Consider the following 14,301-nt stretch of genomic DNA (forward strand, 5'->3'; position numbering starts at 1 on the left):
CAGATGAAAATGGTTCCGTTTTTTATAGTTTGAATGGAAACATGAGGAAAAGAGAAACATAAACTGTTCTACATTGTAAGAGTTGTCGAGAGAGAATAAAGCATGACATAATTGTGAGACAAATGAGGATGGGGAAATACAATAACAATTGCCAATCCATTTGGTGTACATAAGGCAGGGAAAAATAATGGAAGAATGAATGCTATCAGTGCTGCATCATTGACTGTGCATTTCTATCATGTGTTGGACGTAGCAAATGCAAAGTATTATGCTGTGTTCGCTCTGGGTGAAGATGAAACCATGAGTCACAGTGAAAACGTGTATTTGATTTTCTTGAGAAAAGACAGTTGACCATCACCATAGAACCCTAGCTCACAAACTATCAAGCACTGCACTGTCAGACTGCAGGAGTCTCAGAAGACTCACAACTCATGATTACTGCAAGCAGAACCAAGCCTCCAGATGCCACCATTACAAAAGCCATGTCAATTCTCCATAGTTCCAAACAACATATAGCATGGTAGGTGATGAGAACATGTGAACTTACATTTGGTTGTCTGTCTGCATTTTTCATAACACCCACTGTTCCTGGAGTACAGTGCAGTAACCTGTAGACATGCTCCACGACCCCCAAGCCACGGACAAGGTTGTCCCGTTGCAGAAGGGAACTAATCCTCTCCAACTCTTCTTCTTCTACAATGTCTTGAGGTTTAGTTGAGTCCACGGCTTCATAATCCAGCATGAACTATGAATCAAGATAAACAGATTTGTGCGTGATTATATAAAGCATTTTCAGTGTTCACCGACAGCATAACAATATTTCAAAAATACACAAAAACAATACAAATGGTGGACATCCACTTTTACTGCATACTTAATATAAACTATTAAACATGAGTTAACCCTAAAAAGACTGGGGGGGGGGGGGCCTAAAAGGTCCCCCCCTCAACATTTCGCACGATTACTCTGCAACACGCAATGCTCTCGCCGCGATGCTCTATGACTTTTTTCTTTCAAGTTTCCCGCACATTTTGACACCAAATTTGTGACGCCCGGGGGTACGGTTCTGAAGTTACATAACATTTTGTACATGCATGTGAGGCCGGAAATGGCTCAAAAATGTGATTTTGTGTACAAAGTCAATGCAAATCGAGTTTTTTCACATGGTTCATATAAATATGCTTATTTTTACTCTCAATGGCTAAAATTAATTTGTTTTAGGAGTATTATGCTTCAAAAAGTAACTGCCACAAAGTTTGTTAAAAAGAACAACAAAAACAAAAGGTCGAAAAAACAAGGAAATACATAAGTAATTCATGAAACAATGAAATAAATAAGAAATTAATTTTGATACCGAATTTTTTTTCAAGTGCATTTGCTAAGAATGCCACAAAGAATAATTAGACCAAAAGTGAGCACTTTTGGAGCTTTATTTACTGATTTAGATCAAAGAGTCTGATTTCTCGTATAAATTAGCATAATTAATCAAAATAAAATAAAAAAATATTTTGGAAAATTTAAACATACGGTCTTGTAGATTACATCGCACACTACCATTGTGCACATTTTCGCGGCGATCGCGCGATCCACGGCCGAGATCTTAACCCTAACTAGGCCGGGGGGGGGGGGGGGCCTCCGAGGCCCCCCCCCCTCGACGTTCCGCGCGATGTATCGCTAACGTGAAAAGCTATCGCCGCGACGTTTCATGACTTTTTTCTGTCGAGTCTCCCGCATCTTTTGACACCAAATTTGCGATGCCCGGGTGCGCGGTTCCGAAGTTTCGCATAAATACGTACATGCATGTCAGACCAAAAATTGCTCAAAAACGTGAATTCGTGTACAATTTCAATGGAAACTGTGCTTACAGTCAAATTTCATAAAAGCATGATTATTTTGGGGTTTTATTGATTAAAATCAACTAATAACATATTTTCTCGTTCAGAACAATGTCGCGGACAAGTTTCATCGAAAAAACAATGAAAAATATAAAGTCGAAAAAACAAAGAAATACATAAGAAATTCAAAAAACAAAGAAATACATAAGAAATTCAAAAAACAATAAAATACTTAAGAAATTTTTTTGGATGGCTCAAGTTTTTTTCTCTTATATTTGCTTAGGACACTAAAAAGAATATTTACACAAAAAAAATGTGCCCATTTCGGGCTTTATTTAGTGATTTATACCAAATTGTCTGATTTCAGGCATCATTATGCATAAATTAGCATAATTTAGCATAAATGACAATTTTTCAAAAATCAAACTCCGTAGTACTTTAGATTACATCATAGGCAATGTGTGTGCCAATTTTCGTCGCGATCGCGCGGTCGACGGCCGAGATCTGGAGGGAGGGCCTGGGAGGCCCACCCCCCCCCCCCAGTCTTTCGAGCTACCAAAATAGGGTTAAACAAAATAGGGTCTACAACCTAAATTCCTCCCACAAGCCATAAAGATAGCTGAAAATCAATCAATATATGGAGAGAAGAAAAGAAAATGATACAGAGAGTGATGTACAGGAAGGAGAACTTTTGAAGAAATGGAAGGAAAGAAATCTCATGACACAAAGGGAGGCCCAGTTGAAAGTGAGATTTAGGTGAAAAGCCTGACAATGCTTTCTAAAGCAACCTGCCAATCCCAGTTACATGTATGAGACATTAACAATATGTTCAATGACAGTCACTATGAAAGTGCTCTAAAGTCACATTTGCAACAGAATAAATGAATGGATAATCATTGTCCCATAAAATGTGATATTCTTTGCCGCACATAAGCACAGTTGTGCATCTTTGAGACTTGTTACATGAAGAGGAGACATACAGCCATCATTCTTCTATTTAAACAAGTATTAATCTTCAAATGAAGCACAGCACAACACAACACAACAGAAAGTACATCCTTCTACACATCTTTTAAAACAGAATTACAGCAATCAATACAAATACTTAAAGTATGGTGAACAAGAAAAAAATGTCGGTATTCATAAACAAAGTGATTTATATATTTCTGCAAAGCTTAAGTCTCTAGGAATATGAATAGTTAACTTCCAGAAGGTGAAAATGTCTTTAGAACGATTGAGAGATGGTGTTTTGAGGCCGTTTTTAGACCACCTGAACCCGATCTGACGGCGAAATTTTGGTGACCAAAATTATGACGTCATGACATGGACGAATCAGCCCTGCACTCGCTGATGTGATACGCTAGCTAACTTTGCACCTAAGCTACGCTCTGTATCACGCCGCGGTTCGCATTCAAAGCGTGAATTCCGCATGATGACCCGAGTACGTGTCTTGTTTACTCTATCAAGCAAAAGTGAGTTATAATTTCACTTATTGAATCCATCTTCCTTCGAATTACCATGAAGTATACCTTTTTAAATTTCTACTTGCGCTTTCGCGCCTCAGTCTCTACTCTTAAACGGCTTATAGTAACCGTTTAATAGGCCTAGTTAGTACAGTAGTAGAGCCTAACGTTACGGTAGAACAAGAACTCTGACCTAGCTAACGTAAGGATCTACGTAGTGGAGTAGCCTATGTAGGGTTGGACCTACTACTCATCGACCGCCTAATGTTTATTTGCTTGATAAGAATATTTAACACTGAAATTCACGTAAAAAAACTTGACCTACGTGATTGAGAAAATCCAGCTCTATCAAATGCCGTTGTTCCCTTTTCGATTCGAAGTTTCAGTGCAAAAATATCGCCGACGAACTAGCGTGGCCTCGTTTCAGCTCCCCGCGGTAAATTGCGTTATCAGGATCGACCGCTGTTTTTTGCATTGACAATGCACGCAAACCGAGTTGTATTGAACACCGTGTTGTAGAAAACGTCAACGAAGCTGTTTAGGCCTTATCCGCTATACTCGTAGTTTATATAAGGTCGCTAACACTAACAGTAACACTCAAACAGCACTGTCTACGCCACGGTACAGCTAGACCCTACATAGCCCCGGAGACCGCGCCGCTGCGCTGCATGTTGGGGCTGGTCGCAGTTAGACCCTACAGTAACTTTGTCAATAGGCCTACTCAATCAATAGAAGGAAGGAAAAAAAAAAAAAAAAAAAAATTGTAACGTGTTAGGCCTCCTTGTACAAAAGTGAGGTTATCAATTTTGAGTAATTCAATCGAGCATACGAAACTGTACTCACCAGTTCCCTGTTGTAGGTTGTATTCACCGATAAAGTGATGGTATGCTAAAATCGTCTCTTTTTTTGTTTTGTTCTGTTTTCGTTTCAATCCATCCACACACAGGAGGCTCCGTCGCCTCTCCCTCGCTTCTTCTCAAGCATCCAGACTTTGCCACTGTCATTATCTTCTTCTTCTTCTTCTGATTAAGTCTGCCTCCTTCAATTCACTCTCGATGTCAGACTCAAAGTCTTTCCATACAATATAAGGTAAAAATTAGACATTGTAATGTTTCTGCCGATAAAGCAGATGCGACTGAAGACAGGCAAGGTACAGTATTGTATTGCATCCGCTCACAAAGAACTACGTGCTTTATGAATGGCAGACTCGATGTAGAGCTAGCTAGCGCTGCACACTCGATCGTAAAGGGTACGTTCGTCCACGTCATGACGTCATATTTTAGGGCCCCGAAAAAGACGGCCGTTCTGGAGCGAAAATCGGTGAAGCAAATCAGTCAGTTTTAACTCACGATTTTTCAGTGGTACGAATATATTCTAAAAAATCACTTAAAAAATCTGTTTTAACAGACATTTCCCTCTGCTTTGACACCTTCTTTTGTATGATTTTCTTGATTTTAATGTCTCGTTCACCATCCTTTAATGAAGTGCATGTACAGTGTACCTGCATTGCTCTCATTTGCTTCATTACACAAAGTATGATTCAGGACATTCTCATCCCCTGTCATCCAGCACATAGCTTGCTGCACTCATCTAGTTCTTTGCAATGACAACAATCTTCAGAAACCTAAGTAGGTTTCCGAACTAAAATTTCTTTCACCTGCCTAGTGTCACCCTATCATGTGATGTCACTAAAGGATATGCTGAGATATGTACATGTACCTCTGATTGGGACCTTCCATAAGGCCTCTTGCCCATCGCCACCCTGGGAACAGTCGGGCGGAGTCGCCTGCGGTTCCGCCCATCTCCCTGGGGGCTCTCTGGTCTGAGACCACCAGAGTCTTTTCTTTCACTCGGCTTCTTCTTCAGCATCATTTCTAACTTCTCTTGCTTGGCACGAATCTCTTCCCTCTGTTGCCTGAACAGCCATGGACAGGAAGATTGGATGAGGGGTAAACATGTAAATAGTCAAATTGATGCAATTCTTGCATCCAGTTATCTTTTTAGGCAACTGATTACACATTGCCCCACATGGACGTAAATAAGCACTGAATTAATCAGTGCTTAGTACCAGAGATGGCAAGAGAAACCATAGGGTGGGCAGAAGCTTGGTGGTCTAATGGATAAGATGCCTGTCCAGTGATCAGGAAGTTGTAGGTTTGAATCCTGCCCAATTATGTATGCCCATGATTTCATTTGTCATGGCTACTACTAAACACTCATAAATTCAGTGCTACTTTTGTTTACATTGATGTCAGACAATTTGTCAATCACTTGCATGTAGATATGTTTCAGGGGAAAAACAATATCTTGTATCAATTTAAATATCAAATATCATGACAGGGCTGTCCATCAAAACAGAATTTACAAGCCAGCTAGATAAAATCCAAGGCAGATGTCAGCACTGCAGAAATCAAGACCCAGTCTTACCTTTTTTTAAGTGCCTTTACACATCTAGCATACCATTAAATTATGCTTTTTTGTACACTGTATGTGACGATGACGGTCTGACATACAAGATTATTTCAGGCTTTTCAACAAATAACCTATAGCATGGTCAATAATGAGTCTGATTCTTGCACAAGCAATGACTTTTGAATACACGCGTATGACCTACTTACCTGGCACACTCTCCCCTGGCCTTAGAGGCTGCTGTCTCCTGGAAGAGTGAACCGCTGTGCTGGAAGTACTTGTCATACTTTTCTGAGTCCTCAGTAGGGTAGATACGAGTGAAGCCTCCGATGTGTGCCTCTTCATACTTGAGCTGGGCCTCAGCAGCCTTGTCATAGGAATCCTCATACTCCTCTTTCCTAGGGTCAAAAGGTCAACGACGTTCAGACTACATTCATTCTGGCCCCACATAATCATATCACATGAATTCACATAAACCATTTAATATGCTAATAGAATATTCTTTCCAAATGCTACAAAGAAAAAAAATAGTTATGTAGTAATACCACAAGTAAATTTAATTCAAGACCAAAGATTATGAATCTTACTGTAAGAGCCCAATCTAAATGGTGAACAGTCATATAAAATTATAATGCCAATTCATATAGACAGTGCTGACAAGAGTTTATCCTCAAATCATGGTATGATTTCCTATACCAGGGCTGCACACTAACCCATTTTTTATGCCGGTCCAACCTGTCTCTGTCAGACCGGTAAATGCCCCGTTTTACCATTTTTTACCGGTCCGAACAGAAAATTTACCGGTCAACAACGACAACCTGAAAAAACATCAAATGACTTGCAAACTCATTTTTTTTTTTTTTTTTTAAGGACGTCCCCCCCCCCCCAACCCATGTACATTCTACAGATTAATATTTTTTTGGAAAACTTGCATTATATATTGCACAAGAAATAAAAAAAAATAGGAAAAAATAAAATGTTTGTTTGTGAATTACAGTGTAAAATGATAATGAACAAATTCAGATTGTGTCAAATGCGTTTGTGACTTTTTCTAAACATCGGCGCACGAACTTGCTGCGTAACCTGCTCTTGGTGGTCAGTTGGATTGCGACGATTTAATGAATTATTTTAGCTGTGATATTTTCTGATGCACGCGCTACAAGGGGTTCTTTATTTTTCTCCCGATAATCTATTCACATTTGTGCATGCGTTCTTGAAAGGTACACGACATGCAGGGCCGAATTCGCAATCCTTTTTTGCGCCCATTTCCACCTCAAATATTAGCGGGTTTGTGACAATTTCATATATTACTTCGGCTGTAATATTTTCTGATGCACGCGCCAAAAGGGGTTGAAAATGCGTCCTTTATTTTTCCCCGATAAACTCTTCGAATTTCGTAAGTGCGTTCATAAAAGATGCACCACATGGCCGAATTCATGATACGTTTTGCGCCTATTTCTACCCCAAATATCAGCGGGATTGTGACGATTTCATAAATTACTTCGGCTGTAATCTTTTATGATGCACGCGCCAAAAGGGGTTGAAAATGTGTCTTTTATTTCTTCCCGATAAACTCTTCGAATTTCATAAGTGCGTTCTTCATGTTTCACACGGCCGAATTCATGATACTTTTTGCGCCTATTTCTACCTCAAATATCAGCGGCATTGTGGCGATTTCATGAATCACTTCGGATATAACTTTTTGTGATGCTCGCACCGGCTAGAATGGTTGATAATGCGTCCTTTATTTTTCTCCCATAATCTCTTCGCATTCCGTACATGCGTTCTTTAAAGGTATACTACGACATGGCCGAACTCACGATCCTTTTTGCGCCTATTTCTACCTCAAATATCAGCGGGATTGCGATGATTTTATGAATTACTTCGGCTGTAATCTTTTATGATACACGCGCCAAATGGGGTTGAAAATGTGTCCTTTATTTTTCCCCGATAAACTCTTCGCATTTCGTAAATACGTTCTTAAAAAATATACGACACGGCCAAAAATCATGATTCTTTTTACGCCTATTGTTTCCTCAAACTTCAACGGGATTGCGATGATTTCATGAATTATCATTCGGCTGTAATCTGTATGATGCACGGGCCAAAAGGGGTTGAAAATGTGTTCTGTATTTTTCTCCCAATAATCTCTTCGCATTTGGTACATGCGAATACGACACGGCCAAATCCATGATCCTTTTAGCGCCTATTTCTACATCAAAATAATATCAGCCGAATTGTGGCGATTTCATTAATTACTTCGGATGTAATCTTTTGTGATGCACGCACCAGCTATACTGGTTGAGAATGTGTTCTTTATTTTTCTCCCCATAATCTCTTCGCATTCCGTACATGCGTTCTTTAAAGGTATACGACACGGCCGAATTCACGATCCTTTTGGCGCCTATTTCTACCTCAAATATCAACGGGATTGCGATGATTTCATGTATGACTTCGGATGTAATCTTTTATGATACACGCGCCAAACGGGGTTGAAAATGTGTCCTTTATTTTTCCCCGATAAACTCTTCGCATTTCGTAAATGTGTTCTTAAAAGATACACAACACGGCCAAAAATCATGATTCTTTTGGGCCTATATCGTTTCCTCAAACTTCAACGGGATTGCGATGATTTTATGAATTATTATTCGGCTGTAATCTTTATGATTCACGGGCCAAACGGGGTTGAAAATGTGCCCTGTATTTTTCACCCAATAATCACTTCGCATTGCGTACATGCCTATCTACGTCACGGCCGAATTCACGATCCTTTTAGCGCCTATTTCTACATCAAATATCAGCGGGATTGCGATATGTCATTAATTATTTCGTCTGTAATCTTTTGTGATACATGCACCAGAAGGGTTGAAAATGCGTTCTTTATTTTTCTCCGGATAATTTCTTCGCATCTGTGCATGCGTTTTCACAATTATACACTGCATGCAGGGCCGAATTTGAGATTCTTTTTGCGCTTATTATTGTTATCTCAAATTCCAAGGAGATTGCAAATTTTCATGAATTACTATTCGGCTGTAATCTATATGATGCAAACGCCAAAAGGGGTGAAAATGTGTCCTTTATTTTTCTCCCGCTAATCTTTTCCCATTTCGTACGTGCGTTCTTAAAAGGTATACGTCACGGTCGAATTCACGATCCTTTTTGCGCCTATTTCTACCTCAAATATCAGCGGGATTGTGGCGATTTCATGAATTACTTCAGATGTAATCTTTTGTAATACACGCACCAGAAGGGTAAAATGTGTTTTTTATTTTTCTCCCGATAATCTTGTCGCATTTGTACATGCGTGTTTGATAACCAACACGGCATGCAGGACTGAATTCAAGATCCTTTTTGCGCCCGTTATTTCCTCAAATTTCAACGGGATTGCGTTGATTTCATGAATTGTTATTCTGCTGTAATCTTTTATGATGTACTCACCAAATGTGTCCTTTATTTTTTTTTTTTCTCTCCTCTATAATCTCTTCGCATTTCGTACATAAGCTTTTGAAAGATACGACGCGGCCGGTCGAATTCATGATCCTTTTTGGGACGATTTCTACCTCAAATATGTAAGCGGGACTGCGATGATTGTATGATTTTTTTCTCCCTAGTATTATCTCTTCACATTTTGTGCATGCGTTCTTAAAAAGTACGTACACGGAAGGGCCGATTTCGTGATCCTTTTTGCGCCTATCTTCATTATGAGACTATTCTGAACGAATGAAAATATTCATCTGTGAAATGACTGTGTAAAATGAAAATAAACGCAATCAGATCCATTTACTGAATCGTTGAATATCGAATGTCTTTTTACTTTTTCTAAAAATCAACACAAGTAAATTAGTTCTAACATAACTGCCACGCTGCTGCGAAGCCGGGATCGGATTGATCTTGCGTTAAAAAATCATGAGCAAAATGACTCAGAAATGCGTGCGCTTCAATCAATGCTTCTTGTCTGGCATGACCGCCAATCGCAAGCAAACGAAAAGCAGTTACACTGTTCTATACATGCTTTGCATGTATTGCATTGCATGGCAGTGCGTGAACAGCGCCGAATGCGCAAGCGAGCGCGAATAACTGGTCGACTGCTAGTGCTCAAAACTAGGGGTATTATGTTTACTGTATATCATGTACAAATTGCACCGGTAGACATAAACGAAAACTTGCATAAAACTTGTTGATCAGTGCGATATCTTGCCTTCTGTTTCTTCCTGATCGGGGCTGCTCTTTTTCTTTCTACTGACCCCACCAATGCTTTTTTCTTACTGGTCATGTCGGACCGGTAACTTGTGGATTTCCTGAAAAGTTACCGGTCTGACAGTGACTTTTACCGGTCTTTGACTGTCGGACTGGCGCCAGTGTGCAGCCCTGCCTATACACAATAAATACTGTCTGAAACTTTCTACAACTTTTCAAATAACATAATAACAAAAAACATTTGCCTTTGATTGCATTACAATGAATGATATATGACCCAATATATTATGTCACAATATAAAATGTCTGGAATAGCTTCCTGCTGATATTGAAATTTTAAACACAGGCTTGATGAAGTTTGCCTTGTTCTACTCAAAGTGTGCTAGGATGTGTGTACTGTAAATCCTGTTTTCCTTTACAAAAGAAAAATAAAGGAAGAATGGGTAAATATTTAAAACAAAAATCATCTCAAGCGTGTTCAATTGAGGAAATTCGATCATAACATGGGACGCAGCCATGGCCCGTTCGATACACTCAATGATTCTAATAATACACTAGCTTTTATATCAGCCTTTCCCACCATGTTAAGGTTATCAAAGCACTATACAACCTTGCTCGTGAGTAAAGGCATGGGGGGGGGGGGGGGGGAGGGCCTACGAGTACAATGATGGGCTGGGGTGGGGGAGGAACAGCGACTGAAGAGAAGAATACCTGAATTCTTTGGGCTTGGAGCGAGCCATGAGTCGTTCCTTGATCTTACGCCTCTCCTCTTCCATACACTTCTTGCGATCAAAGGGTGTCAGGTTGACGATGTTCATGGTGTCAAAGAGTAGTCCCTCCTTCACTTCCTTGTCCAGCTTGGCATCTGTGTGGAAGCTGGGTGAGTGGTTGACCTGGTGACACCAGACAAAGATACGTACATCAGACAAAACTTAAAGGATACAGGTACTTTTCTTCACTGATACATTGTCTTCAATATTAAAATATCCTACTAGATAATGACTGACCTGTCTATTGTTAGAAGAACAACAACAACAACAACAACAACAACAACAACAACAACAACAACAACAACAACAACAACAACAACAACAACACCAACACCAACACCACCACCACCACAAAGTGACTTCTTTGTATCCTAAAATTGAAGTATGGCAAAATATTGTGAAGTATTTCATAGCTTATTTCCTGTCAGGTTCACTGGTTCACAAGACATGTCCCCCCCCCCCCCAATTCTTTGTAAAGGATATCTAATAAATCTTAGCAACTGACACTATTCACATACATAATGTGCTTTTCGCTCAACTTCTCTCATTCATTTTCTCAAAGTTATTGTGGAAGTGATTGAGGTACATCTCCACTGTAGGTCTTGTTTACCTTTGGAAGAGTGATTTATAAAAATGTTCAAGATATCACTTTTGAAGCATACATTATGTAGGTCAGTTGTATCACAAGACATCCTACCATATACAATTTTTGCAATAACACCTATATAAGGAGAAATCAGTATTTTTCTCATTAAACCATAACTGTAGCGGGTTTAGTCTGGAAACATTTTTATTATAACTATTGTTCACATTTTGTATATTCAACAATACTTAACATCGATTATACTGGTTCAAATCATTATATTGATTGTTTCTATCCCTAGCTCACACTTAAGAACTATTCTGAAGCACTAATGCTGGGGTTTTGTTTCATCTGCAAATGGTAAATTATGCCTTTACATGTGACTGTTTAGTGTTCCTGTTTTTACCTCTATCAACCATGGCTTGAGCTTCTTGTCCAGCATGACATCAAATCCAAGGATCTCAAAGCAGCCACTGCCTTTGATGTGGTTGGGGAAACAGGTGCGGTAGTTGTGTTTGAGCACTGGATGAGCTGTGATCAGAGTCTTGATGATGACATCATAGATGTCTGCCCAGATCTTCTCTACACTGTATCCATTGCTCTCAAACCATTGGTTTACCGTTGTAATACGCCTGTACATAAAAATCATAGTAAAGCAGTGGTACATATCAAATTATTTGGGCGGCATGTTTTTGGTAGTAAACAAATACAAACTATGATGAATGCCAAAAAAAGAAAAAGAAAAAATATATATAATAATAATAATAATAATAATAATAATAATAATAATAATAATGATAATAACAATAACAATAATGATAATAATGATAATTATAATAATAATAATAACAATGATAATAATAATAACAATAATAATAATTGATTGAAAAGAATAACAATTTTCCAAGTCTCTCAAATGAATGTGAAGCTAACAACTTTTAAAAGTCTACTTTCAAGTGAGATTTACTTCATTATCATTATTATTATTATTATTTACTCGGCATTTGCAAAACAATACAAGTGATAACAGAGAAACAGAATAAACAAACAAAACACATGAAAACAAAGTGTCAGGCTTTCCCTGTTGAGCTTCCCGAAGGAGCCGGGTTGGAAAAAAGCAATCAAAATCACTATGACCCTTGGGCCTCTCCAACCAACTTAAGGAAGCACATCAGGGAGTTGTTGAACATACAAGAAAAGAAATAATACAATTTGAATTAAGCGTGTACACCAGATGGATTTTTTTCTTCAAACAAGCTAAAAATATTTTGGCAAATGGGTATACATTCCACCCCCCGTAAAAAAGAAAGAAAAAAATCCAGTATACAAAAAAGAGTACATCTCAACAACAACAAATATCCCCTCTAACTACTAAACTACAGTGTATGAAGCAAAGTCCTACATTGTAAACACAAATATTATCAAACAACAAGTTTTATGTCCCTTACAGAACTGATAACATCTTATCAAATCTAGCAATAATTGTACTTGTGGATTATAGTGCAGAAATTGACAGCATGATGTGATGAAAAACAAAAAACTGAGCTCTGGTCGTAAAGCATAATGAATATCTTCTGAACACACTGGCCTCTGAAGGAGAAATTTGAATAATCTGCTTCACAAGCACATACCTCTTAGAGCCACTTTCGTCATCACGCACAAAATCTGAGCTGTGTTTGTTAATGGCGTAGTTTGTGAGATGCATGCATACTTCGTCCTGCAAGAAAGAGAGAATGGAAATCCTGATGTAAACGCTGGTCAGCCAGTGGGCCACAGTGGTACTTCTTGACTTTAGAGAAGATTGCCTCACATTTTACCAAAGTTTTGAAGCACTGGACTATGCTAAACTTTCTAGCAACAAACTGTCAATACATATCACCATTACAGATGTTAGTTGGTCTTCTATCACAAATGGTCACTGGTTCTCTAATGCTGCCTTCAGGCTTCATATTCATCAAACTCCAAGTCTATCTCATACACGAAGTTCAGTCAAACCCGTCTTTAAATAGCGGCCACATATCTGAAGCTGCTGCCCGTCACATCACCATTATCACCATTATTATCATCACCAGTTTTAATCCGGGTCTGTACCTCATAAGGGAGGTGGCCATACTTATACCTCACTCTAACACCAACAGCTCTCACACCTTCCCGCCATCTCTCCTGACATGGGGCATCCTCCTTAACTCAAGACTACAAATCTTGTACCTTCTCACGCTTATCCTCCACCTGTCTCTTCCACGTTTTCTTTGTTAGTCCTTCCTTTCATGGCTCATTCATTTCAAACTCTACACTTTCCTCAGGACATCATTCTCATTCTTCCTCGACACATACCATTACCACTGCATTCCAATGTATACAAACACTATAAATAAATCCCCCTCCTTCCCAACAAGCACATCAAAGACCCTGCCTACAGCCACCTGTCTATGGCAGCCACTTTTTTGTCTTCCTTGAGAGGCCTCTGTAGACAAGTGCGACTGTATGTCATCAATGACACAAGTTTCACATCACATGTGTCCAAGAAGGATATTCAATGTCCAACACACAGATTAAAGTATAGGCTAACATACAGAACTTTAAACAATATGTTTGCAATGCAGTATACTGGAAAACAACAGTCACTGCTGTACAAACTTTCAATGAAAATCTGACCAACTCTAACTACTTTTGCTTTCATTGTTTTGACATACAATGTACTACACGTATGTATCTGACAGCATGCCATAAATCACATAGACTGTGCCAAGACATTGAGATACGTGTACAGGTTTATTCAAAATGTTGTCATTTCAGCCTTTCAATGTACCCATATGTCCTGCACTGATTAAATTTCCTTGTATGTGGATTCAGACTTACTCTTTTTTTTTTTTAAAGAATAAGTCATATTTAAACAAATACAGTATATTCGGTTATATAGATAACTGCAAGAAACTCAAGCCTTACAACATCTCTTGATATCTGCATCCAGTCTAATACATAAAATGCATCTGTTTAGACTCATATATTAACTTGGTCTTTTGGTTTCCTAATCTAATTTGGTC

The 14,301-nt window shown here is 38.8% G+C and overlaps 1 protein-coding gene across 1 annotated transcript in view; it reads right to left on the bottom strand.

The window, feature by feature from the left end:
* LOC140230537 (tubulin polyglutamylase ttll6-like) overlaps positions 1–14,301 on the bottom strand; it is a 57,810-nt gene that overhangs the window by 15,176 nt on the left and 28,333 nt on the right. Inside the window, exons 8-13 of the mRNA XM_072310681.1 lie at positions 12,889–12,974; positions 11,664–11,889; positions 10,616–10,797; positions 5,917–6,105; positions 5,018–5,213; positions 548–745 (exon numbers count right to left, since the gene is read on the bottom strand). Coding sequence (XP_072166782.1) covers positions 548–745; positions 5,018–5,213; positions 5,917–6,105; positions 10,616–10,797; positions 11,664–11,889; positions 12,889–12,974 — 1,077 coding nt within the window. The remainder of the gene's footprint in view (positions 1–547; positions 746–5,017; positions 5,214–5,916; positions 6,106–10,615; positions 10,798–11,663; positions 11,890–12,888; positions 12,975–14,301) is intronic.

The sequence above is a fragment of the Diadema setosum genome, chromosome 7, assembly GCF_964275005.1.
Source record: "Diadema setosum chromosome 7, eeDiaSeto1, whole genome shotgun sequence".
In the NCBI taxonomy this organism is placed as follows: Eukaryota; Metazoa; Echinodermata; class Echinoidea; order Diadematoida; family Diadematidae; genus Diadema; species Diadema setosum.